Here is a 27,500-nt window from a genome sequence, read left to right on the forward strand (position 1 = left end):
GTTCACAGATCAGTAGTAAACGAATACTTTCTCACTAGTACAAGAGAAGCAAAGAGTGAGCGATGTACTTTGCACGATTAAAGCACAATAGATAAACCTCGTTATAGGATATATGAAAATAGGATAAATGAGAGAGAGAGAGAGAGAGAGAGAGAGAGAGAGAGAGAGAGAGAGAGAGAGAGAGAGAGAGAGAGAGAGAGAGAGAGAGAGAGAGAGAGAGAGAGAGAGAGAGAGAGAGAGAGAGAGAGAGAGAGAGAGAGAGAGAGAGAGAGAGAGAGAGAGACTCGTGTAGGGCCCACGATCGCTAAAAGTCCAATCTGTGGGTAAGGTTGAGACATTTCATGTATCACACACCCAATCCTGCTGGTCAACAATTGCAGTAACTGCTTACTACTCTGAAAACTTTGCATCCTGAGTGGGATGCGAACCTCATCCTGCCATAGCGTGGACCACAGAGATAGCAAGCAGTGTGTGTGTGTGTGTGTGTGTGTGTTGCTATGGCAGCAACATTATCACAATAAAGTAGGAACAAATTTCTTATCTTGGTCTTGATGGATAACTCAGTAGAACAGAATAAAAATTTATTGAAGCGCTGATAACCAAACAATTGTTCATGGATATAGAGCCAGCTATTTATTAGAGGTTTTAATAATCTGCAGGTGAAATTAATATTTATCTTAAATTTACAGAAATTTTGCATTCCCATAACTTCTTAATAATGAACTTTAGTGCCTAATGGCGAATGGTTTATTTTACCGGTAAATATTTGTCTGTTCTGTTAACATCCGGACTGTGGAAAAATGGTCTGAAATTTTTGTCCCAGAAAATGCTGTAATTTCACAGAGTTGTTCCTTAGATAAAATAGGAAAATTACGTGCCCAAAAAGTCCCTTCTGACATCACAGGGCAGGCGCCTAAGAAATGAATGCGATTTGAAGAGAATTTATTGAGGCAAGGATCCTCTCTTAGAAGTCCAAGGATTGTTATGCCCATAGATTTCCTTTACTCTTCTTATTAGTGAACATGGTATTATCGAAGGATATTTTACCTGTAATTTTTTAAATTTTTTATTTATTGATTTTTTTATTGTATGCGAACATGAAAAATATCAATTTCTTTTTTTTTGATTAAGGGAAATGCTTCATCAAGCGGCAATAATTTGTATGTACAGTACGTTTCTACGTGGCCAGGTAGTGTAGGTGTGTGTGTGTGTGTGTGTGTATACACATACACACACACACACACACACACACACACACACACACACACACACACACAACAATAATTAATCACATACGGAAGAATAACAAAGGCAAAAAGAAGAAAAGACAGATTCAAGAGTTGGGAATGGGCGAACCGAAAAAATGTTTTAAGCGCTGCAGATCCTCCAGTTTAATGAGAAGACGGGTTATTAAGACAAATTACGTTAACTTGCCTTGCCTCAAAAGAGATCATTAATTAATAGTAAGGAGGTTCAAGGACCAATCTTGCATCGTCTTGGCACATTGCATCAGCTATATGAGTTTGAATCTCATTATCTTTTCTTATCTTTTTTTTTTTTTTATTTCTAAGTCGTCACTCATCCAAAATAAGTTGGTTTCCTTCGACTTGTCTTTCCCTCTATCAACTCTCTTTTTCAAAATCCTTGTAGTCGCATGATCTCTTCCAGAACTCCTAGTTACTCCCATGATTTCTTCACACCTCCATCACTCTTGACCTATCCAAAGCAGCTCATATCATCCTTGCAAAGAAAGTAGCGACCGCCGCATACATTTAGCATCAATTCCTCATAGTTTCTATTTATTTATTAATTTATTTATTTTACTTTCCTTGATTTTGTATGTGCAAAGGAGGCCGGTCAAGATGTAGAAAGAGAATGATAATAATAATAATAAGAAGAAAAGGTATCTTGCCGCCTCCGAAAAAAAATCAACCAAAGACTCCTAAATGGTGGCCAGTTGATTTTCCTGCCCGGACACTCATGACTTCCAGCCTCATAACCTCGTCGACCTTACAAAGCAACTGCACCCCATCACAGTTTTGCGGCTGTTCTAATATACTACATCTCCTTCCTCCATCCCATAAATCCTCCAGTCACCCCACAACTCACACACATTCCTTCATCCCTCTCTCCCTGCCGCATCGCCCTCTGTCCTCTCGTATAGCCCATTCCCTTCCCTGCCTCAGCCCCTATCCCACTCATCTCTTCTCTTATCGCCACCATGAAAAGGATTACCACTCCCTTCCCTCAACAATACCTCATCATCCACTCCTTCACTAACACTTCATATCCAGCTCTACAATATAATTCTTTTCTCTCATAAGTATTATTTTCAAAGGACCTAGAGGTGGTGTGCAGGATTCTAATGGGTGGTTTTCCTAGTGCTGATGGAGGATTCTTGTTAGACTCACAAAATCGTGAAAATATTGAAAACTACGGTAATGTTCATTAGAGCTTCTTCATTAAAAAATAGTCGAGATAAGACATAAGCCGCTCTCTCTCTCTCTCTCTCTCTCTCTCTCTCTCTCTCTCTCTCTCTCTCTCTCTCTCTCTCTCTCTCTCTCTCTCTCTCTCTCTCTCTCTCTCTCTCTCTCTCTCTCTCTCTCTCTCTCTCTCTCTACTTTACTGGGATAAAGGTATATTAGAACAATCATATGTTTCTCCCCAAGTTGTCCAGCGAAAGTGAGAAAAAACAACCTGGCACAATATTAAATCCTATACCTCTCTCTCTCTCTCTCTCTCTCTCTCTCTCTCTCTCTCTCTCTCTCTCTCTCTCTCTCTCTCTCTCTCTCTCTCTCTCTCTCTCTCAGCTCATCCTGTTGCTCCTTTCTATCACCTGTCACTTCGTCCCTGTGGATTCGTACTTTTCGTATCTTCCTCGTGTCACTTCCTTAGAGCGGCCGTAACTTGCGTCTGCCTCCACCAATACTAATCGTTTACTTTACTTAAATTCCATCTCTTTATTCAGCATTCCCCTCCAGCCGTCTGTCATTATATCCGTTTTCCTTTTTCTGTTTCCGTCAGATTTTTTTTTTTGTCATTTTTTCATCCCACTGCACTGTATTGAGAGTTAAAGAAAAGGGATTGCTCCCGTGAAAGGAATCGTATTAACTCTCCCCTTGGTAATCCCCGATAGCTATAATCTCTCTCTCTCTCTCTCTCTCTCTCTCTCTCTCTCTCTCTCTCTCTCTCTCTCTCTCTCTCTCTCTCTCTCTCTCTCTCTCTCTCTCTCTCTATACATATACATTTAAATGCACACACACACACACACACACACACACACACACACACACACACACACACACACACACACACACACACACACACACACACACACACACACACGTTGCCATCGATATGCTGCTGCTGCTGCTGCTGTTGAGGTTTTATTTACCGGCAGGAGCTTTTAACGTTATGGTTGTGTTTCCTTTTCTCTGTTCTTATTTTTCAAGCAATTGTTCTTTGTCTGTTTGCCTGCCTTGCTATAATTTCTTGTTTGTGTGCGTGTTTGCTTACCAACATTTTTTCTTAGCGTTTTCGTTCTTTTTCCTTTTGTATTTGCTTATTGTAATTTTTTTTTTTTAATGTTTGTTTGTTTAGTTGTATCTATGTTTTTTTTTTTGTTTGTCTGTCTGTCTGTTGGTTGTCAGTTTCTCTCTCTCTCTCTCTCTCTCTCTCTCTCTCTCTCTCTCTCTCTCTCTCTCTCTCTCTCTCTCTCTCTCTCTCTCTCTCTCTCTCTCTCTCTCTCTCTCTCTCTCTCTCAAGATGCAACTCTATAAGGGGAGCCTCCTTTCCTTTCTTCCTTCTCTCCGTGCTGAGTGCTCTCTTCTCCTTCCTCTCTCCCTGCCTCCACCGCCGCCAGACCTAAAGTTGTGTGATCATACCACTCCACCACTCCGCCTTCGCCTTTACGTTACCCACTTTTTTTTTCTTTCTTTCTCTTGCCGTCTCTCTTATTGCCCATCTCGCCCTCTTTTTCTTCTTTATCTCTCTCTCAGTCAGACTTTGGCGTGTGTGTGTGTGTGTGTGTGTGTGTGTGTGTGTGTGTGTGTGTGTCTCTCTCTCTCTCTCTCTCTCTCTCTCTCTCTCTCTCTCTCTCTCTCTCTCTCTCTCTCTCTCTCTCTCTCTCTCTCTCATACTTGACGCGAACATTGAAGCAAGCATCCTTTTGAATACCTCAGATAATATATTCACAAAACCTAGTTCCAGTGTTATTATAATCCTACTTTACATTTTATTAACCGATGCACGCTGAATGTAATTAGCGGTTAAGTCTCTATAATTGCCTGTTGTGTTGCTGAGGTGATGGTGAGATGGCCTTATGGTAATTCGGTAATTTGTTGGTAGCAAGGTACCTATGAAATACTCTGTGAACCTTTGTTGATAGATATTGCGAGATCGTGTCAATTGTTAAGTAGGTAGAGAGATAGGGAGATTTATGTTCACGTTCCACTAATGGTCTTTCATGGTATTTTGGTAATTGGTAGGTAACAAGATAAATACGTAATACTCCATGAACGTTAGTTGGTAGATACTAAGACAGCGTGGTAGTTGTTAAGTAGATAGATAGATAAGCTGGATAGCGAGATTCCCGTTCACGTTCCACCAATGCCAATGTATTTACGTGTTTAAAATAATCCAGAATTTCCTATACTTCGAGTTCAGTGAAGCCTAGCTGAGAGATTAGAAGAGATTATCTGAAAAGAACACATTCCTGGAGTTCTGCTGATCTATAGTAGTGACATTATCTGAACTACGTAGATACTTCTGGTAAACGACGTGTGGAGGGATAGGTTAGAATTTAGAGGAGAAAGTGGTAGAACAGAGCAGAGAGAAGGTGACATTGGACACACCACACGCCCGCCAACACCACCACAACTTGTATATATGTATGTAGCTTATTGCAGTGTGTGTGTGTGTGTGTGTGTGTGTGTGTGTGTGTGTGTGTGTGTGATGCAAGAGAGAGAGAGAGAGAGAGAGAGAGAGAGAGAGAGAGAGAGAGAGAGAGAGAGAGAGAGAGAGAGAGAGAGAAAGTGTGTGTGTGTGTGTGTGTGTGTGTGTGTGTGTGTGTGTGTGTGTGTGTGTGAAGAAGTAGAAAGCAATACAATGAAAATTTTTCAAACATTAGATCAGGGGTTCTCACCCTTTTGCAAGCTGGTCCCCCCAAAGCTGGTTCAATGCAGTTGGGGCCCCCCTCCTCCCTGCGTCACCCACTCAGTCCCCTCCCTAACTGTGCTACCTTAGATAGATAGATAAATAGATAGAATCAGATATATAGACAGAGAGATAGATAGATAGATAGCCTTTGGCTAAGCTATATAGGGCATAACAGCAGCATCTCCTGTGTACTAATAGCCAGTGAGTCCGTGATTTTCCGTGTTTTTTTTTCCCCCTCCCGTCCTGTGCTCACGACCCCCGGTTGAGAACCACTGCATTAGATGAAAGGTAACCCTTCTGTCCGTTTTACTTCCACTTCAAAAATAAATGAACGAAAGACTGGACGCTTTAAATCTTTATTGATCAAATCCACGACACGTTTTGATCAACACAAGTCTAGACAAAATCTCCACAGCATGCACACTGGTCCTGAAATAACTCACTAGCATAAATGATGAATAAAACTAGCAGAAGGGAAAATAACTGCAGTTTTTACCACAGTTCCCATGAAAACGTGATAATCAGAATACCTTAAGAGACAATGTAGTGAAAATCTTCACCCCGCAAGCTTTGTTCGTGGTTTTTGGGCTTAATTCATTTCCCGTAATTATACAGTTGTTATTAATAATAACGCATCAATCATCTCAGTCAAAATAATGTGTCTAACTCCATTAACTGGATAAGTGACTCATTAAATTGATTATATTTAGATAATCTCCAGTAAAGATATAACAAAATTTATTTGTTCTGAGGAAGCCTGTGGTCAATCACTGATTGCAAAAACTCCAATGCAGCGCTAATATATCGTGCCAGGCTTTCAAGTCAGTGAAAATGGAAAATGGGCTTGAGAGACTATATATAGTAACGTGCGTCAGATATAGATAGAAATGCGAGTACATATGATAAAGAGATAAGTAAATAAACAAGCAGAAAACTTTTTCTTGTACCTAAACACTGAATAATTTCCTTTGTTCATCCCTACCATCTAATACTTGTGTTTTGATTAAACTTTTCATGGAGTCCAGTAAAAATAACTTAGACCAAACACTGACACTCGAAGTTGTCGTTTTGAACCAAATATAGATAGCGTGAACAATTGTCAATTTTTATCTTGTACTTTTATTTTATTGTATTTATTATTATTTCATAGCACTTTAGCATCTTTCATGAGATTCATTGATACATTCCTAAAGCTTATTATTAACTTTTTTCTTATTCAATTTCTTTTTTTTTTTTTAATGACGCAAAGTAATTCACGCATGTCTCATGTACGCTCTCTCATTCAAACTAGTGGTTCTGTTGCTTAGTTACCAATATCGCGTCGCGTGGCGTCGCTTAGAAAATGGGTAGAGAATGATTTTTCATTGCGGTAACCACTATAGTGGCTTGTGCGATGTTCCTGTGTAACACGTGTTTTATTTCCAGCACGATGACAGTCACTAGACTCGCGACCACAAAAGTCGAGATCATATCAATAGTCAGGTTCCAAGATTGTTTTGAGGCATTTTTACCTCTGGTGACTATATTAGGAAATACACAGTGGTCAGGAGTGTCGTCTGGCTAGGGCGTCACCCGCTCAGCTGTAGCAGTGTGAAGCTTCTCTTTAGCGGTGGGAAGAATTTGGGTACTACCTTCTTGTATATTGGCTTCTCTCTGTAAGAGAGAGAGAGAGAGAGAGAGAGAGAGAGAGAGAGAGAGAGAGAGAGAGAGAGAGAGAGAGAGAGGGGGACGGACACGTCACAGACATACAATGTCTCATCGCGAATGACTTAATTGCTGTTTCAAATTGCCTGTTTTGATGCTGTTATATGTTATCATCAGCAAGGAAGTAGGTAATCACTAAATTCGATTGAGATCATTGATACAATTAGAGTATAAAGGTATTTAAGTAAAGTCTTTTGTAATTTTACTGTTATTAATTAGTTGTGTTATGAATCTTGCTATTTAGGATAAATTCTAGCGCTGGTGAAAGATTGTCAGTTATAAATTGATAGTTCCAAAGACTACAGCGAGAACAGGTTAAATCTAAACAAACTTCTGGTAAGAAGTTAAAGTTGAAATTGCTAGAGAAGGAAAGGACCTGACAGGGTACGGCACCATCAGGTGGACAACCATCCAAGTGTCAAGCCAGAGAGAGAGAGAGAGAGAGAGAGAGAGAGAGAGAGAGAGAGAGAGAGAGAGAGAGAGAGAGAGAGAGAGTCTATTAAGTGAATCTCTGACAGTGAAAGCTGTAGTTGATATAAAGTTGAATTTGTATGGCCGTCTTTTGTAGGTGAACTGATCTGTGGACATTGTAAGTCTCCTGCAAAGATGGGCATTGCAAGGCACGATTTTTATCAGTCAAGTTTTAATGTATTCGTGGTTTTACGTATTGCTGTGTTGTGTGAAAAGAAATACAAATATTGTCTTTAGATACCAAACCGGTTCTTCTCTCTAATGTTACTGAAGCAACGATTAGGGAAAGCAAAAGAAGGGTCAGCGATAAGCTTCTTACGCCCCCTCACCTCTTTGCAAAACACCTGGAATATCTTGCAACCCACACTGTGCCTCAGTATTCATCAAGGAGGAAGGAACATGAAGTAAGAATTCTTTGTAATTAGCAGATAGTAAGTAACATTGAAGAAACAAACATTATCAAAAAGACAGTAAACAGAAAAGTCGTTAGGTTTAATAGAAGTACAACATTAATACATATCAACAAGCTTATATATATATATATATATATATATATATATATATATATATATATATATATATATATATATATATATATATATATATATATATATATATATATATATATTGTAGAGATGTCGAAGAAACTGTGAAGAAATTTATTACTCCTTTTGTAACATTCAATTTGTGTGCAAAAGTAGGTTTTCTGAAAGTAAATAAGATCACTTGGCATTTTTTGGAATAAGCATAGGAAAGAAAGGAGATACATGTCTAGTGATAGAAGGAAAAAAGTTAACACGTTTGAATGTGTGTGTGTGTGTGTGTGTGTGTGTGTGTGTGTGTGTGTGTGTGTGTGTGTGTGTGTGTGAACTCCCTGGTAGGTATGGGCGTGCAATGTGAGGCCGCCGAGGTGTCAGGCGCTATATCACCCACCTGTCAGGGATGGAACGTATTGCATTCGTCACTAGTAGGTGTGAAGGGGGAGTCAACCTGCCCTTGCCCAGGAGCGCCGCGAGAACAGCAGTACCAATAAGCTTTTACGTCCACAGTAAAGGAGAGCAAAGCCAGCGTATTGTCTACCCATTCATGATTGAAGGTACATTTACGTGAGGGTAAAGTTTCATGAATTCTTTTTTCGTATATTTGAGTTATTTCATATGCAGGTGAAAAGAATTATAATCCATTTAATAATTAATTCGTGATGTAAAAAAACTTAAAAACCATAATGAGGTCGAGAGCAAAACATTTATTAATTTTGTGCCTTCGCCTGAAAAAAAAAAGTATGAAAAATATGAAAATGGTTTTACGATTTTTTCTAACAACATTAATATTCAAACGTTGTGAGAGGAGCTAGGTTGTTGAGGGATGTGAAGAGAGCACGTAAGGCTGTAGGCGGTGAGGCTTATTATGAGACGGGCTGAAAGGAGAGAGCAAGGTAGGATGGAAGGCAAACACGAGGCAAGATCAAGGATGATGGGTGCGTTCCTTGGGCAGGGAATAAAAGCCCAAAGGAACCGACTGTATGGCAAGACAGTACGCAAGACAGTAAGCACTCCCGCACTCCCCCCCTCCGATTCCCTGTCCTAATAACCATTCGTCTGCATCGTTACTGCAGCTGTCGTCGCCAGCTCACGGGGCCAATCCCCTACCAATATGGAGTCCACTTATTGGCGCGGGCGTCACTCAAAGCAAACCGCTGCCGCCTCCATCTTTATTCAATCTCCTTTGTAACATCTCTCTCCTGCTCGATAGGAGAAGAGTTACGACGGAACCCATACTGGTGATCAGGTTATAAGGCTGTAAAGTGATAGATGTTTAAGAAGCTTCCTGTTGAGAAAAGAGTCTTAAACTTAGAGACGCTGAAATTAAAACAATAAGGTAGTAGTTTGAGGGATTGAGCGTAACTCTTTTTAGGAACAAGCTGGATATAGGCAAACTTCCAGCAGAAAGGAAAGATCGATGTTGACAGTGCTGTTAGAGTTTGACCAGTACAAGCACAGAGGGAAGCATTAGAGGCAGTGTGCGAGTGCTGCTGCTACTGGTAATAAAGGCTCGACTTCATGATGTCCCTAACCGTTTGTTACCCAGTATGATAAGAAATCCATTTAAAAATCAACAGATGTTACTCTTATTTCACGAATTAGAAACTTACAAAAATATAACAGTAACGGATTGGTTACTACAGTCTGTTGTCACATAGATACGTATACGTGTGCATGAAAATTAAGTATAAATATTTTGATTCAGGCATGTGCAAGCAGAGAGAGAGAGAGAGAGAGAGAGAGAGAGAGAGAGAGAGAGAGAGAGAGAGAGAGAGAGAGAGAGAGAGAGAGAGAGAGAGAGTGTGTGTGTGTGTGTAAAAGAGAGAGAGAGAGAGAGAGAGAGAGAGAGAGAGAGAGAGAGAGAGAGAGAGAGAGAGAGAGAGAGAGAGAGAGAGAGGGGAGGGAGGGGTTGGAGGAGGGGAAGCAATGAGAGAAAACGGATGTATATGCGTAAACTTGCCTTGAAGATACAGACTTTCCCGTACGTAGGTGTAGCATGCGTTAGAGGAGCTAGGACTCCCAGACATTGATGCTAGCCATAGATTTGAAAAGATTGCTCCCCCCATATAAAATGTCCATATAAAATACTCAGGTCAAACGACACATTTGCAGCCGGTGAATGGAGCTTCGGATGACGTAAAGGGAGCCCCTTCCTTCACCCCCACCCCTGGTTCCTTTCGTATTCTTTCGCGAGCCCAATTCTTCCTCTAAATGACATTTATGGGGGACTAACTTTAGGTTTCGTTTATAGTCAGCTCCTGAGAAGTGCAAACTACTCACTGTTGCTGCGGTGGGATTTATAATTTGCTTACAAAACTGAATCCATAATTTCTGCGTCGCTGCATTTGTAGGGAATCTGTGGAAAAGTGCATTTCGTTTCCTGCGTTCTACTGTCCGGCATCCTTTGACACTGCAAACATGCACCATTGCTGATGTGACAGGGACAAATCTCGCAAAACTGACTGCGGGGTCAGTGCGGGCGGTAGTTGTGCTCACCGCGCTACTCCATAGCTCACAGGTGTACTGTAGCTCCTCTGGATGGCGTGCTCGTGATGCGCGGCGAACGAAATTTCGTATAAGTCGATCTGAGTATTATATGGACATAGTAGTAAAGTATACAAACAACCCATTAATCTAAACACGTTGATGGCAGAAAGGGAGCCGCACAGGCTGGCACTGGCGTGCAAGAATAATGAATGTTATCAGTGCTTGTCACTGACGTACATCTGCATTGAACTAGAAAAAAAAAGTAAATAAATGTAATCAATATAATTTAACGTATAATATAGAATCCTTGATCCAAACTATACAATGCAAACACTGACCTGACCCACAATGCTCAGTCACAGGGCCATCCTGCTGAGGTACTCGGCTGTTGTAATCGCTGAAGTGTGGAAGCAAGACAGGTGGGCTACATTACACGCGATTTTTTTTTTTTTCATATGAAAATTTCTTATATACATTTTTAAAGAGATTCTCGCCTTTTGAGTGGAATGTCTGTGCCTGTGAGTGGAGTGCAAGAAAGCTCCCTGGCGGAGTGAGTGTAACTGCATGATCAAATGCGCACTACAACCAATATGGCGGAGACGGGAGCAGAGCATACACACCTACATCTTGGAACATTTTTTCTAAAGATAGCACACCTGTGGAACCGTGCCAAGATGTATCAAGTGTTGTTTACTTCTCGCAGAAAAAAAAAAAGAAAAAAAAGATATGAGGTAAGATTAAGGCGGGGGTACTGAATGTTGTGGGACGTGACATTGGAGGCGTCACCTACCAGCTGGGGAAGGCAGGCAGTGGTGATTATTTATTTATTAGTTCATTCATGTGTTCATTCATTCTTGTAGTTGAAGGTTATGGTTTTGGGTTTTATTATAGTTTAAGCCATTACACACTACGTGGTAATAACCTACCTCATTTTGTTCTTCTCTATTCACATCATTTCTAATGATTACACTACTTGTCGGAAATTTATAATAACGCCACAATAGGCCTGGGAATGCACAGCGCTCTCAACTTTTTCTAAGTCCACAGGTAAACATAAATGGTGTATTGTTGCCTGAACTTCAGTTGTTAGGTTAGGTTAGGTTAGATTAGGGTTTTATTATAGTTTAAGCCATTACACACTACGTGGTAATAACCTACCTCATTTTGTTCTTCTCACTATTCACATCATTTCTAATGATTACACTACTTGTCGGAAATTAATAATAACGCCGTGGGCCGTGGGTAGAGATTGGGGACATTGGATTAAACTATAAATTTACCGTAGTATTTTATCCAAGCCTCTGGGTTTTAAACGTCATCAAATCCTTTCTTTGGCTTATGTCCAAGATTCGTTAGTTATGTGCAGTATCCCTCACCAGCCAACGAGATGGTTTTTACAATATTTGGTATTTTTTAATCTCCCTTTTTTTTTTTTTTTTTTTTTTTGAAGTTGGGGAAGATGCAGCAGTGACTGGTCGGGGACAGAAGACTCATATTTAAAGTATGTTATTTGGAATCTCCACCCTGCTTCATAGAGAAGTGCGGCCGCAAGTATACAAGCGGGCCGTCAGGAGGTAAAATGTGACACATTATTATTTATTTATTTATTTATCTATTTATTTATTTTTTTATTTTATTTAAGAGAGCCACTGGCCAAGGACAATAAAAAAAAAAAAAAAAGCCCACAAGTAGCTTGCCCATATCTTCAGTGAACAATTTACAGTTAAGATTTAGTACTTTGACTAGCCAGAATCATGTACAGATCTTTAACTGTTAGCATGTTGGAGTGAAATGAGCAATTGCCAGCTGTCTGAAGTTGTGTAATAATTTTCATGTGAGGTAGATAAAATCAAATCAACGCTGTTCCAGGTTGCTATTTTTGGGGGGTCTTAAAATTCATTCTTTGACATGTTATTCATGTTCACCAGCATGCTTTTGATTATGAGAGAGAGTTGGCAATGGTAAATACTAGTTTGACCACAATCCCATTCCAGAGAAGGATATTTCAATTGATTAATGCATAACTCCAGCTATGCCAGCCTTCCCATTGGGGAGGGGACCACAAATGTCCCCAAGTCAGACTGCTCTTTGGTATTGACTGTGTCTTGACACCCCCTTTAACTTTTCATTAACTTAACATTCATAACCTTATATCTAATTTTTAATCTGTGCTAAACATCATTTTCTTCACCAAAATCCAGGTGTCTAAGGCAACTAACAGCAACCCATTCTCTTTTTCACCTATTTTCTCTGTTCTCATTTTCAATCCAAAACCGAATATTGTGTCTGTGCACAGTGACCTATCTTGCCCATGCTTATGCTCTTGAATCTTCAGAATTTTCTACCATCTGGCTATGACTGCAGTCACTCCTTTTAAATTCAGACTAAATTCACCTGTGTTGTATACCTCTCACTAACTCCTCTAACTATAAAAAAATTCTTTCACTATTTAGTTTCCAAAGTGGAGGACATCCCAATTCTTTTCCCTTTTGTGGAGATATCCATTCTTCGAGAATTCAGTGTTAACCATTAACTCTGGTTTTCGTTTCCTGTCACCAACCAATTTAGTGAACTAGCCTTTAACTTTGCTATCCACCATGACTTAGAGAAATTGGTGCAACACCTTACTCATATTCCTGACTGTCTTGGAGATGTGCCCAACATTCTTGATTTTCTCCAAACCTCCAACCCTTTTACTTATACTGTCACTGTCTTTTCAGTTGAACTTCTCTGAAAACAACCTCATATCTATGTCTTGTCGAAAATATAAAAGTAGTCGAGCTTGACCCATTCATTTCTTGTACAGTACAAGTTAACACAGGCTTTGTCCACCCAGACCAACCTGTATCAGCATGACCTAAACAAGTGTCTGTTCATCTTTAATAGTGTCAAAATCTCTCAAGATCTAACTCTCCTCGTGACTTCTGGCACCTAGCCAAAGACATCTCCAATAACTTTGCTTCTTCATCTATTTCTAAAGCTGAACCCTTTGCTCATACATTTGCTAAAAACTCTATCTTGAATAATTCAGGGCTTGTTTCCCACTCCTCCATCCTCTGGCTACTTCATGCTACCCATTAAGATGGTGATGTTTTCCATGCCCTTGCTGGCCTTAACCCTTGGAAGGCTTATGGACCTGATGGGGTCCTTCCTATTGTTCTCCAAAACTGTCTCTGTGCTTGCACCTTGCCTAGTCAAACTCTTCCAACTCTGTCTATCAACATCTACCTTTCCTTCTTGCTGGAAGTTTGTGTAAATTCATCCTGTTCCTTAAAAGGGTAACCATTCTAATCCCTCAAACTATCGTCCTATTGGTATAATTTCCTGCCTCTCTAAAGTTTTGAATCTATCCTCAACAGGAAAATTCTTAAACGTCTATCACTTTACAACCTTCTATCTGATTGCCAGTATGGGTTCCATCGAGGCTACTCTACTGGTGCACTTCTGGCTTTCTTTACCGAGTTGTGGTCATCCTCTTTTAAGGATTTTGGTGAAACTTTTGCTGTTGGCATAGGCATATCAAAAGGTTTTAATAGAGTCTAGCACAAAGTTTTGATTTCCAAACTGCTATGGCTTCTATCCTTTTCACTGTAACTTCATTTCAAGTTTCCTTTCTGACTGTTCTATTGCTGCTGTGGTAGATAGTCACTGTTCTTCTTCTAAATCTATTAACATTGGTGTTCCTCATTATTCTGTTCTGTCACTCACTCTTCCTATTATTCATCAGTGACCTAAACCAAACTTCTTTTCCTATCCACTCCAGTGCTGATAATTCTATCATGAACCTTTCCATATATTTTTGCAGATGTCCAACCCTTCAGGAAGTAAACAGTTCTTGCAGGGAAACCAGTGAATGCCTGACTTCCGATCTCTCGAAAATTTTGTATTGGAAGAGAGCAAACTTAGTACTGTTCAGTGCCTCAAAAAATTCAGTTCCTCCATCCATCCATCCAACACATCCTTCCAGACAACTATCCCCTCTTCTTCAATGACACTCAGCTGTCCCCTCATCTACATTGATTATTCAGAGTCTGTCTTTTATTTATAATCTAAACTGGAAACCACATCTCATCTCTAGCTAAGACAGGTTCTATAAAGTTGAGCATTCTGAGTAATTTTTGCCAGTTCTTCTCACCACCCCAGCTGTTAACTTTGTATATATATATATATATATATATATATATATATATATATATATATATATATATATATATATATATATATATATATATATATATATATATATATATATATATATATATATATATATATATATATATATAAGCAATTAAAGAATAATCTAGAGTGAAACAATAGGTTTGAATTTTTTTCATATAAGAGGGACACCAGCCAAGAGCAATATATATATATATATATATATATATATATATATATATATATATATATATATATATATATATATATATATATATATATATATAATTGCTTAGGGAACTGGCAATTAAGTGGGTCTTTTTTCATTCATATTTTTTGTTGTCCTTAGCCAGTGACCCTCATACATGGAGAAAAAAAAAAAAAATTTTGATGACCATGGTGCACCTTGTGAATAAATGGAGATACAAGTTCTGGTGAACAAATAGTGTAAAATCCTATATTTGGACTTGAAAACTTCATATGCATGTAAAGCAGTCTCCTTGTGACTTTTTAGGCAGTGAAGAAACTTGTGTAGAATATTTATTCAGAATTAGTTGTGTTATGAAGGGACAGGAAAATATTTTGATGGTAAAAAGCTGAAATTATTATGAAGTCCTTAAAAAGGATTGATGACAATGGTTTCCTCTGTAGGACTGGATGTGGAAGTCACCATCATGGGTATCTACTCAGTGTCAGGGTGGCAGACCTTTATCTTATTCAAATGGGACTGTCTGTGGTAGTATTATTTTTGTTAAATTTGTAGCCCTTGACACTAGGAACCTGAGGTCTATTATTATAGTTCTTAAATTTATGATGAACCTATTGAGCAGTACCTTGATGAGGCTTGTCTGGTAATTTTTAATTTGAACATTTATGTGGATGGATTGTTATCAACTGTTTATCTTTAACATTATCAGCAATAACTTATGTTTTCAGTGTGGATACTGATCTTACTCAGTTTTCCAGATCTCCGTGCCTCAGATGTGTCTCAGATGCTGCTGGTGTTTTTGCAGCCCTGAAGCTATGCCTTAAACTTACTTCTGCTGGAACCTTAACCTACCTAATCACAACTAATTTGAAGATGTCTCTGGGCCTCAGGTGATAGAAGGTGGTTGCCCTTTATGGTGAGTTGTGAAGTCATTAGTTCTATTATTCCTGGCTATTAATGAATAGGAATTATATGCACCACAAACTGTATAGAAAAATGCTAATTGTTTTGAGTTGAGTAATGACTGTACTGGATAGGGCAGGGATGTTCTACATTACAGGTAAGTTAGGTTGGGCTAGGTTACCATTTAGTGAGATAGACTTGAAAGGTGAATAAAAACCCTCCAAGAAAAACATATTTGTTTCTACTTTCACAATGGTGGCTTTTACATCAATCAGTTTATGCTTGCTTATCTTGTCTCATATGCTATAAAAAGGTTAGGAAGGTATCGTTCAGGTAGACCAGTGAAAATAACTACACTGCTTCCTCTATATTTGTGGGGGGGAGAGGACTCAGATAATTTGTTGATTTTCCATGCTCCACTGGGAACTTCAGATTCACTTGTTGCTCATGGCTCATGCCACCTGCTCAGTAGTAGTTTCATGTACAGTTAACTTTTATCTGTGAAAATATGAACAGTGAAAGGATTAAACACTGCCTGCTGTTAAATATTCTTAATATATTGTGCAACACAAGGACAATAAATATTTTGTAGTGGTTTAGACAGACTGGTCCCCATTTCTTTTTGGCCACACCTTGTATAATAGAATTAATTTCTTTCTTTGCTTTGATAAAAAATAAAACACAATTCATTGCATTTAAGATCATCTCTTCCAGGGAGGTTGTGATTACTACTTCAAGCTGACATGTGGATTGATTCACTGATAGATGGTGCCACATCAATGAGGCTATGGAGCACAATGCCACCTTGTTGCACCACTCAGTCATGTAATTATGCTCTGAATGTGATTGATCTCCTGTGATGTCACCAGCAGCTCCACCTTTATCACCACCTTTGAGGCCTGGGAGCAATGGCTAGATCCTGCAGGTGTTAACAGGTGTATATATTTTTACAGAACTATAGTCACCACAGGCTAAACTGATCTAGAAGTTATGTCCCCTAACTCTGTCCTGCCCTGTCCTTCAGTGTGGTAATTGATTGGTGCATGCATGTTCTTGCCACTTCCCAAAAATTTTACACTTGAAACATTTTAAATCACCTTAACAGTTAGCCTTGCTCTGATCTGATTTTCAAAAATATCAGTTGGAAAACAATATCAAAGTTATCCTTATGAAGTCTGTGGAAGCAAATTAACAGAAGATTGTACTTAGTGGCAGTTGTAGAAACATGGCAAATATTGACAGTTGTATTATAATGTCTTGTTTATTTGTTTACACATTTTTCTGAAGGGTTTATACATCTATTTATCCTGATGCCTTGCATGCTCTAGTAGTGTTCCCAGCAGGCTGTCTATGATAGAAGAGCCTCCATCTCTCCCTCCAAATTATTTTTCTTGCTTGCTTAATTGTTTGGCTTCTATTAACACATCTTTCACATGCTATGCTTCTTTACTGTGTCCTTTCACCTTCCTCTCTTGTTAGGATTTATAATTTTTATAAACACTCGTTACTCTCTCACTGTGGTTATACCATCTCGGTATTTTTTTCTCACCCCTCCCAGCGCTGCACAGTTCACTCTGCTTTTTTGCAGAGGCACTCATACCATCTCTCTCATTCACACTCATTGTTCTCCTCCATTTTGTCACAGGCCTCTCTCAAATACCCCATTTTTATTTACAGTACATGAATTTGATTGGTGTGATCCATACATAAACATTGGCTGGAGAAAATTATTTCCCTAATTTGTTTTTATATCCATGGACACTTTTTTCCCTTTATGAACTCCTGCAAGTGATCCTATGATGTACTTATTTTTTTTGTAGTGCTTTCTTTCATACCTCCATCCATCTCACCATGTTTACCTAGCTTTCTCCTTTATCAGGCATTGCCCTATGGGCACTGGTTGCTGAGTCAGTTTCTCTTGCTTCCAAAGCAGTGTTACCAGATGAGGTAAAGGTGCAAACCCTTCTCTTTTGGACAGAGCCAATCAGGCTCTGCCCTTACTAGACAGCATCTACCAGTAGTATCTTTTCCTTACCACTTGAGAGGTGGTCTGGTTGGGCAGTTAAGGTCGTTCAGTAGGCAGTAAGTGGTTCATTTGTACTAGTAGAAGAATGGCTGGACATGATGGTATGCACAGAACACTTTAGATGTGAGACTGATAATTGCATAGATATGATTTTGTATTTTGCACCGCCTACCTGGTGAGACAGTGTGCTCAAGCACACTCGTGTTTACTTCATCATTTCCTCACTTCTGTTGTCACCTCCATGCCTGCCACTCACCCTTCCGAGCTTGTGTATTGGAATGGGATATGGTAAAAGTGTTTGCCTGTCATGCACTGCCCGATAGTGTGGACATGGCTTTACTTAAACTCATTCACCTCCATTCTCTTTTGTCTCTTAACTACCTTGCACCTTCCTGCAGCTGGCATATTCAACCTGTAAGGTATAAAGTCTTCCTTTCTCTCAAGAAACCATCCCCTGTCTATGTCTCATATATTCAATATGGAAGTGATCCATCACTTTAAAGCTCCCTTTCAGTATCTTACTAATAAGACATAATCACCTGCAAACAAACAGTATCACACTAACTACTTTAGCTTTCATCTCCATCACACAGGCACCCATAGAAGTATTAAACATAGAGACTTCATACATCTCTGTCTCACTCCATCTCCTACAGCAAAATGTCACCAAGCTTTCCCTCCTACCTCTCAGAAACACTTCCATAAAAAAAAAAAAAAAAAAAAAAAAAAAAAAAAAAAAAAAATTGCTGTCTTCTTACACTATTGATTTTTCAGAGCATTTGGAAGGACTTCCCTATTCACATGAGAGATGCTACAACTTCATCCTTTCATAAATACTCCTCAGTTATTTTAATATCAGATCTGATCTGCACTACTTTTTCCTTTCATGAATTGACCTTGTTCCTCTCTGACATTCTTCTCAGTCACTTTTATCAGTCTCTTAGTCAAAACTACCTTTTAGTGGCACTAAGCAAACTCATCCTTGGTTAATCATTACACTCGTGTACAACTTTTACATACAGGTACAGTAACTGCCTTTTTTTTCTGCATCTAAACTCTTCATCTGTTTATATTTTCCCTTATTAGTTCCTTCTGAGACTTTGCTCTATTCATCCCTGCACTTTATTCCTTTAGTACTTTTTTTCTTCATCACATTTTCCTCAAATGCTCCTCTCTCCTCTTATGGTCTCTTTGATCTTGGCCATCCTTTGTATGGTTCCTATTTCTTACCAGCAGTACCTTTTTGATATTATTATAGTATCATTTTCTAATCGATATTTCAGAAAATCAGCAAAGGGCTAGGGTAACTGATAATTGTCTTGCACATGAAAATAAGGGGAAGTTGCAGAAATTGTGAGGGCAGCAATCTTGTCCCAACCAAAAGGAGGAAGTGTTGTGGCCCTTCAATTAGCATAGCCTGTAGGGACTGCCATATATTTCAGCAGATAAGATGACTTTCAGATAAGACGACCCCCAAATTTTAGTCAGAATTTGATGGTTTTATTTGATTACGATGATATAAAACGACATCCAAACTACCAAACCATCTCTGGTGAAGTTTGTCAGTGAGCACCAGACAACTGAGACAGTGATATATCAGTACAATGAATAATATGCCTTGAATGTATTACCAGTAATAAGGTACTACAAAACTAAACCTAAAATGAAATACCCAACTGTTGTTTTTGTATATTTTCATGAAAAAGAATGGATGGACAAAGATGCTATAAAGTTATATGTGGTACAGTCCTAAATATAAACAAACCCTTGCCTTGTGCTGCCTGGGTGTGTTGGGCTGTCGGTTGTAATCTTGCTATATATCATGTTTCTTTTGATTAGATACACTGACGTTCTTGAATTTTTCTCATTGTATGAACTTTGTCCCTTTAGAAGACTGCAAGCTGGAGAGATTTATCTTAATCCCAGTTTGTTTTGTTATTGCTTAGCCATGAAGACCCTTATATAGCTCCTCCTTCAGCTTTGGGAAAAGCTGAGAAATATTCATACAGCCTCCTGCTTTATCCATTTGTATACAGTGCCAGCAGAGGTTTGTAGTTGTACTACATTAAATTTTGTTTACACACTTTTCAACTGGAATACCTTTCAGCGCATTTTCTCAAAACAGATTCCTATTTTTACTTTGTCTAACTTCCCTAAGTCGTAATACGACTTTTTTATTTACATTGATATTTTGGGTAAATGATTCGTGTTGTCTTATATGCCGAAATATATGGTATATAATAAGTATAGTTGGCAGGAGAGAGAGAGAGAAAAGAGTGCTTTGGGTAGTTATTGAATATAGTTGTGTGGTTTTAATGATATTTTATGTATTGTCTCAAGCTTGCATGCCGCAGAAAGGGAGTGGTGATGCATAAATGTCCTTAGCAATTTTTGTGCTAAGTCTTGGGTAGCTCTCACAAATAAAGATCCCTATTTGAATGTAGAAAGATAATCAAATCACTTCATATTAGCATGGGACCTCTAAATAAGAATGTAAGAATTGGTAGGGACATTTCTATGCCTTATGTAAACTGAGATGCTACTTAAAAAATTGGCATAGCTATGTTTTGTAACTACCCAAGATCACTTTGTACCTGTGTGATCTAGCCATTGTTTCCAGGCCTCAGAAGTGTCTCAGAAGTGTCAGGTGCTGGTGACATTATGGGGCATCACACAAACAGGGTTCAATTATGGGATTGAGTGGTGTGACAAAAGGGGGTGGTGGAGTGAGGCAGCAACAGGGAGACTTCAAGCACATCCTGCAAGTGTATGCAGAAGAGGAAACAAAAACAAAAGTATCCCCATCTTTACAACAAGCTGGTGCTGCCCTTAACCACTTCACTCTGGATGCTGAAATGCACATTGCACATATAGGACGTAGGCTCACAAGGGGTAACTTTTCTAATACTATAATTTGTCTCAATCTGGCAGTTGTTTTCTAGGGGTACCACACACACAGACAGACACAGACACACACACACACTAGTATATTGAAGGGGTCAAGGTGTCTTTGCTCCAGTATGTGGATTTCCTCAGTGGGTTTATTTATAGTATATAGACGATTCCACCTACAGGTCACAGCTGGCCACACTCCTGCAAGGTCAACCTAGTGTTCTTGATCAAGGCTGGTGAGATTGTAACCATTCATTGGTGGTAGGGAGAGTTATGGAGGGGGATGGTTTGCAGTAGCTAAGAGGGCTCTGATGAGGGTAGGAGGCCCTTCCCCTCCTTACCTCTCCCTCCCATCATTAATGAATGCTTACAGGCAAGTGAAGTTACTTGCAATGTTTCTTGTTACAATATTGCCAACCTTGACCATGTTGGGTGGACCTCACTGGGATGTAGCCAGCTGTACATACATACATAGTTCAAGATATGGTTAATTCAAGTCATTCTACATAGTTCAAGATATGGTTAATTCGTCATTCTCCATAAAATGTTTCAGAAAGAAATGTTAACCATGTGCTTGCAGTGCAAGGCAGCAGTGATATATATGCATGTCAGTTACTTTCTTGAAGTTGGTGTGTGAACATTTTCACAATCTTAGCCAACAAAATCTTTACAGAAATCTGTGACCATAGCAGTTACTGGCTCTTGGGAATGGAACAGGAACATGCTGCTGTCAGTGGTGCCATACATGACAGGCAGGGGCAGTGAACACAAATATGGATTAAGTTTTATGTAGAATGACTTGCATTACCATATCTTGAATTATGTACCCCTAACCTCAATTTCTTGAAAACTGATGTGTAGACCAAACAATTTTTTAGATTGACTTGCTTGAATTATCACCAAGTTTTGTAGCTGAACTTACATTACACCTCATACAATGTGTATCATTAATACATATTTGAGTTTCCAACAAGCTGTCTTCATACAAGAAATGTTGCATGAATACCAAATGTGCCCATATCACTTTATACAATTTTGAATACAAATTAAAATAATGAGCCATAGGCTGCTTCTTCAGATGTCTATCTGGAAAAAGGTGCTACTCAAGCTATTAACAGTATTAGCAAAACCCTTCATAGACTACTTAATTATATAGGGTGTCCTGTGAGTTGAGCTACATACTTTGAGATATGATAGTTTGAGTAACTTACTTAATTATATAGGGTGTCCTGTGAGTTGAGCTACATACTTTGAGATATGATAGTTTGAGTAACTAAGTTGAAAATATTCTATTTTACACATATGCAGTGGTTTGCTTTATTGTTGCAGGAGCCACTTGATTGGATGGGCCTCCTCCTCCTTCCCTTCCTCCTGGGCTCAATACATACTTGAGTGGTGCTACACAGAGCATATACCTTAACTTGTGGGACAACCCTGTAGTGATCCTTACTTTCTTATCTAGAATAAATTTACTTGCTTTCTCTGTAGAGGTTTTAATTCCTTCCGTGGCACCTAACACTACTGACCAGTCAATCACTCCTGGCAGCATTATCATCCTCAATACAGTGGCAGCAGTTTCAGACAGAGCCTCCATTCCTCGAAACCCCACCTCTGATGCACTCTTTTACACCATTATCACATTTCATACAACCTTCCCTTTGCTTTGCACTCAGATAATCTTCAAACTAAAACCCCTTCAGTGTTTTCCATCAATTTCATTCCTCTACACCATTTGCACAGGTGCCCACTCCACAATTTTCATATGCATCCATTGCATTCACCTTCGTGTCATGTCACTCCATGTTCATATAGGTCTGTGCTGAAATAAGAACTTTCACTTTGTTGTTTTCCTTTAGACTGCTCACACCTTCCTGCTGTCAGTGTGCCTGCAAACACAAAATTATGTACTTTTATAACTTGGTGAACAACACCATGTAATTCACAGACATGCCAGAATTTCAGTAACAAACCTTGTGGTTACAAAATCAACAATGCTGTTAACCACTCTCTCTCTACTAATGGTTTTGCTCTTATTTTTTACTACTGGACACTAAGGTCTTTGTTTAAATTATTCTGACAATTTGATTACCTTCAACTGAAGAATACTAGAAACTGTCTAAAATGAAAATAAAATTATTGATGAATTTACAGCAAAATATGTATACAATGTACTGTTATATCTTTCAGCCGTGACATGCAACTCATTGCTATCATATTTCTGTTGCACTTTGTTCATATATATATATATATATATATATATATATATATATATATATATATATATATATATATATATATATATATATATATATATATATATATATATATGTGGGACACACACACACACACACCACTTTTTGTGTAGACAACCATTGACAAGCTCAAATATATAGTACATACCTAATGAAAGAGCTTCATTTGTGAAGACAATACTACCAGCTGGAGTGGATACAGTACTGTACCATACTTTTTTTCTCATATTCCACAGATGATCAATGCTGCTACATTTTGGTCAAACAGAATGAAGTGGCACTTTTGTCTGTGTTCACTGAGAAAGTGTAGCTTTAATCTTTTCAGGGTCTTCAGTCAGGAAGACAATTCTGGAATAAAATACCTATATTATATGTAATTCATATAGAACTAAAATAAAAATAGAGATGATTTTGTAGATATTTTAATGCCCCAAAGCACCTCATACCACTAACAATGACAATACAAGAATCAACCAGATCTCTCTGATCTTCCCACATTTGAAGACTGATATAATCAGTTTTTAAAAATCGGCATGATGCATTGGCTTTAGAAAACCTACAAGCAACCTTTCCATATTCAGCTGTATACTCGAGTATTCCAATCTTCATTCATGTCTCTCCTTACTACTGAGCATGTGAGAAAGTTCTAGACATGAAACAGATTAGGTTAGGTGGAAAGAAAAATAGATGAGCATTTATGAAGGGTGCTTAAAGAAATTATTTAACGAGAATTTCATGAGAATTTTTTTTTTTCTCTCATTTCCAGTTATAGTTCATGATATCTTAAATTAATAAGAGTACATCTTCAAAAGTTGAGCCACTTTTCCAACGCTACCTAGTATAAATAAAAGCTGCTTATCTCTTTACCTTTCTGCCACATCTAAAATTTAACACTATCATGCCCAGAACTTTATCTCATGCCACTCTCATTTTACTTAGGGTGTAATAATTTAATAAACAATGAGCATGGTGTGTACTGGTAAGTCAGCACTGTTTTATGCCATCTCCTTTTAGTTGATTATTTTCACTGTCAGTCTAAACCTTTATCTCTTCACACCACTCCCTCCAAGAATCACTAAAGGTTGGTGGCCACAGCAGTCTTGACCTTTCCTAATCAAATGTTCCCTTCTTGATTCTTCAAGCACTTGTACTCTTCCAACGCTATCCACTGTCATTGTTAAATAATGACAGTGGCAAAGGTAAAGCCAACCCTGAGATACAAGGCTACATTAGAGCGAATGGATGATGCAAGACTAGTGAGAAAGGTGCTTCTATGGAATGTTGAGAATAGCAGGTGGGGGAAGAAGTGTGTCGAGATGGTAGTATAGAATGGCTTGGAAACTAGTTTGTCTTTTCAGCAGTTTGAGGGGAGGCATATCGAGACTGACTGGAGTATAATTGTTAAAAATGGAGAGGGTTTAAAATGGGATATAAGGAAGTGGAAGAAGGTAGACAGTAGTGAAACATGTGGGACTGAGTGAATAGAAGAGTAAGATGGAAAAGAGTACTTTGGAGTGGTATAGAAAGAGAAAGAGGCCCCACCTGGGTGGTGATCTCTTTTGAGCAAGGACACAGTATATAGATATGAATGCAATGAGTTACAGATGATCCGAGTCCCACAGCAAAGTGTGCCAGATGTGTGACATGGGAGAGGATGAGATGGTGGAGCATGTAGTGCTGGAGTGTGTGAAGTATGCCAGAGACAGAGATGAGATGATGCAAGTGGTGCTGAGGAAATTGGGGAATGAATATGTCAGAGTGGAGAAGACAGCAAGAGAATGGATAGCGTTGCTGCTGGGGCTGTTTGGGAAGACGAATGAAAGAATAATCGAGGTTGTGAAGTTCCTGGAGAAAATGTTGTGTGCTAGATGCAAGAATTGGTGGTGTGAAAGATGTCTGTTTTCTGTTTTTCTTTTTTCCTTACAGGAGTTGCCAGTAAAAAGGGTTGGCTCAGGAGTAATCCTGAACCACCTGTAGCATCAAGATAAAAACACTGCTTTTTTATGCATATGATGTAGTGGTTATGGTTGAATCGGCAGATGAGCTTCAAAGTTTGCTGGATGTTGTGGATGGGTATAAAAGAGACTTTGGAGTTAGGTTTAACAGCGAGAAAAGTAAGGTAATGATTGTGAATAGGTCAGAAGATGAAAGTAATGCAGTTTGGATAATTGGAGAGTATGAGGTAAAACATGCACAAGAATACAAGTTGTTAGGGATGTGGACGAGTCCAAATGAGTGTGAAAAGGCAAAGAATGAAAAAATAAGCTTGGTGAACCAGTAGGCAGATCAATTGGGAAGCAGAGGAAGAATGAGAGTGAGTAAGTATGACGTGCTGAGAGAAGTATGGAAGTGTGGGGCTGTGCCGAGTATAATGCATGTTATGGATGTGATTGCATGAAACGAAGGTGAAATTAATTGGTTAGAAGTAGGGCAGAATATAGTAGCTAGAATGGCACTGAATGCATCTAGGTACACAGCAGTGGAAGCTTTGAGAGGTGATATGAGATGGAGCATATTTAGGGAAAGAGTTACAAAAGTGACACTTAGGTACAAGACTAGGTTTGAAAGAATGGATGATGCTAGAATAGTAAGAAGGGTGTATCTGTGGAGTGAAAGTGGAAACAAATAGAGGAAGAGGTGCATGAGAATGACAGGAATGGATTAGAAGTTGTATGGGGGATGAGAATGGCTGGGAGAAATCCAAATGAGCGTGAACTGGTCGTGACAAGAGGGGGTAGAGTAGGAACTGAATGGTATGGGAGAAAATGGAAGAGTAAGATAGACAGAGAAGTGAAGTGTGTGGGACTGAATGAATGGAAGATCGAGATGGAACAAAAGAGCACTCTGGAATGATACAAGGAGAAAGCCTGGAAGCCTGGGTGGTGGTGATCTCTTCCAAACTAGGGCACAGTGTATGGATGTGAATGCAAGGAATTACAGATGGTCTGAGTCCTGCAGCAAAGTGTGCCAAATGTGTGAAATGGGAGAGGATGAGACGATGAAGCATGTGATGCAGGAATGTGAGAAGAATGAAAGAAACAAGAAAGAGATTATACATGTGATTCTGACTGAGTTACGACATACTAGGAATGAAACAGCGGAGAAGACGGGAAAGGAATAGATGTTGGTGCTGCTCGGACAGAGTAGAGAGACGAATGAAAGGATGATTGAGGCTGTGAAAGAGTTTCTGGAGAGAATGGGGAGTGCCAAGTGTAGGGGCAATTAGTGTAAAAGATGCTGTTCGTTTTTTTTTTTTTCTTCTGCTTATGTTTAGTCTGTCTTCTACAGGAGTTGCAGATTAAAAGGTTTGATTCATGAGTGATACCGAGCCACCTGTAGCATCAAGATTAAGATCAAAATGCTCTTAAATTTACTAACTGCATACCTCTCCCCTCTTATGGTCTTCCTGCACAGGACAATATTTACCATCAACTCTATTTTGTGTACCTTTCTAATGAAAAAAAAAAAAAAAAATAACATCGCTTTTATTCATCGCTTTTGCCGATAAATTTTTGTTTCTGTATTCCTTTACGACTTCACCGCTTCAAGAGTATTAAGACACCCGAAAATCTAAATTGGCCCCCCCATCTTCCCTCCCCTCTCTCTCTCTCTCTCTCTCTCTCTCTCTCTCTCTCTCTCTCAATGCAGTTTTTTTTTTTTCACTTATTTTGTGCCCTTGGTCAGTCTCCCTGCTTCGAAAAAAAAAAAAAAAAAGAATTGAGGCAAATTCAAATGCAGTCTACAATCACACACCTATGTACACTTTATAGCAAATGATAATGCGGACAACTGAAGCATCTTATCCTACACGGTTGTTCCACATGTAGTTTTCCTGCAGCTCGTATAGCATGTTCCTTACACAACCCATAAGTAGTTAGGCATACTCTTCCATGTACATTATATGCCAAGTTAATGCATTCATACTCATTACCTAGAATTGCCCATAATTATTACATAAACAAGTACTCACTGGAGCAGCCAAGTTAATTTTCGACATGGAACCGAAGGCAGGCGTCTCAGAATGTACTGCAGAAGCAGCAGCATCCTGTTCTGCAGCCGAGGCCTGGGAAATATTCACAAATTAAATCCTCAGTCAAAGCAAATGCCAACTGACCATTTTACAGAAATTGGATTATTAATAAGAGAGAAAAAAAAAAAAAACACAAGAAAAAAACTCAAGAATATACACTGCATAAATAATGTTCCTATAATCATATAAACTCAACAAATCCTCTAAAATTTCAAATGCTTGTTGTATTGACAGATGTTATAATAGTTAATGCAATTTCTGTAAGGTCCAGTCAATATTATGTGTTACAATTTGAAACGTGTCTTCCTAACCTGAACAATGCCGTTGCTAATGTACTACCGAAGTCACTGCCCACTTCTCGCTCTCGCTCTCTCATTAATCGATTTACCATACCTGCTGGCTTCCTAGGCTTACGGGATCATCTCTTAATACACCACTAGGCTCATCTGGTCTTGACTTTTACTCGATTAATAAATTTTTTTCCTTCCTCTTTCTTTTTTAATGAGGTCCATTTTTGTCTTGTGTTTCCTAATACATTAATTTCGGGAAAATGGACATGGGTAAACGGACAAAAAGAATAAAAATGGACAAATCAGAAAATGGACGTGGATAAACGGACAGAATTTTGCAATACACACAGACAGCGGCATCTTTTGTGTGTAAAAACGAGCCT

The 27,500-nt window shown here is 38.8% G+C and overlaps 1 protein-coding gene and 1 long non-coding RNA gene across 5 annotated transcripts in view; one reads left to right on the forward strand and one right to left on the reverse strand.

Moving 5' to 3' along the window:
- LOC135089709 (uncharacterized) overlaps positions 1–20,532 on the forward strand; it is a 219,527-nt gene extending 198,995 nt beyond the window's left edge. For 2 of the 4 annotated variants that reach the window (XM_063985687.1, XM_063985671.1), the window contains 2 exons: positions 15,483–15,640; positions 16,342–19,738. Coding sequence is in view for 2 of the 4 variants with exons in the window: in XM_063985671.1 (XP_063841741.1) it covers positions 15,483–15,618 (136 nt within the window). In the remaining 2 variants the exon portion in view is untranslated. Of the gene's footprint in view, positions 1–15,474; positions 15,641–16,341; positions 19,739–20,273 lie in introns of those variants that run through there. The other 2 variants (XM_063985679.1, XM_063985695.1) reach the window with 2 other exon arrangements.
- A 144-nt stretch (positions 20,533–20,676) lies between these two features.
- Positions 20,677–27,500, reverse strand: part of LOC135089738 (uncharacterized) — a 7,926-nt gene continuing 1,102 nt past the window's right edge. Inside the window, exons 2-5 of the long non-coding RNA XR_010261618.1 lie at positions 26,768–26,860; positions 22,946–23,145; positions 21,753–22,431; positions 20,677–21,685 (exon numbers count right to left, since the gene is read on the reverse strand). This is a non-coding gene — a long non-coding RNA (uncharacterized LOC135089738). The remainder of the gene's footprint in view (positions 21,686–21,752; positions 22,432–22,945; positions 23,146–26,767; positions 26,861–27,500) is intronic.

This window comes from Scylla paramamosain, chromosome 3, assembly GCF_035594125.1.
Source record: "Scylla paramamosain isolate STU-SP2022 chromosome 3, ASM3559412v1, whole genome shotgun sequence".
NCBI classification, from domain to species: Eukaryota; Metazoa; Arthropoda; class Malacostraca; order Decapoda; family Portunidae; genus Scylla; species Scylla paramamosain.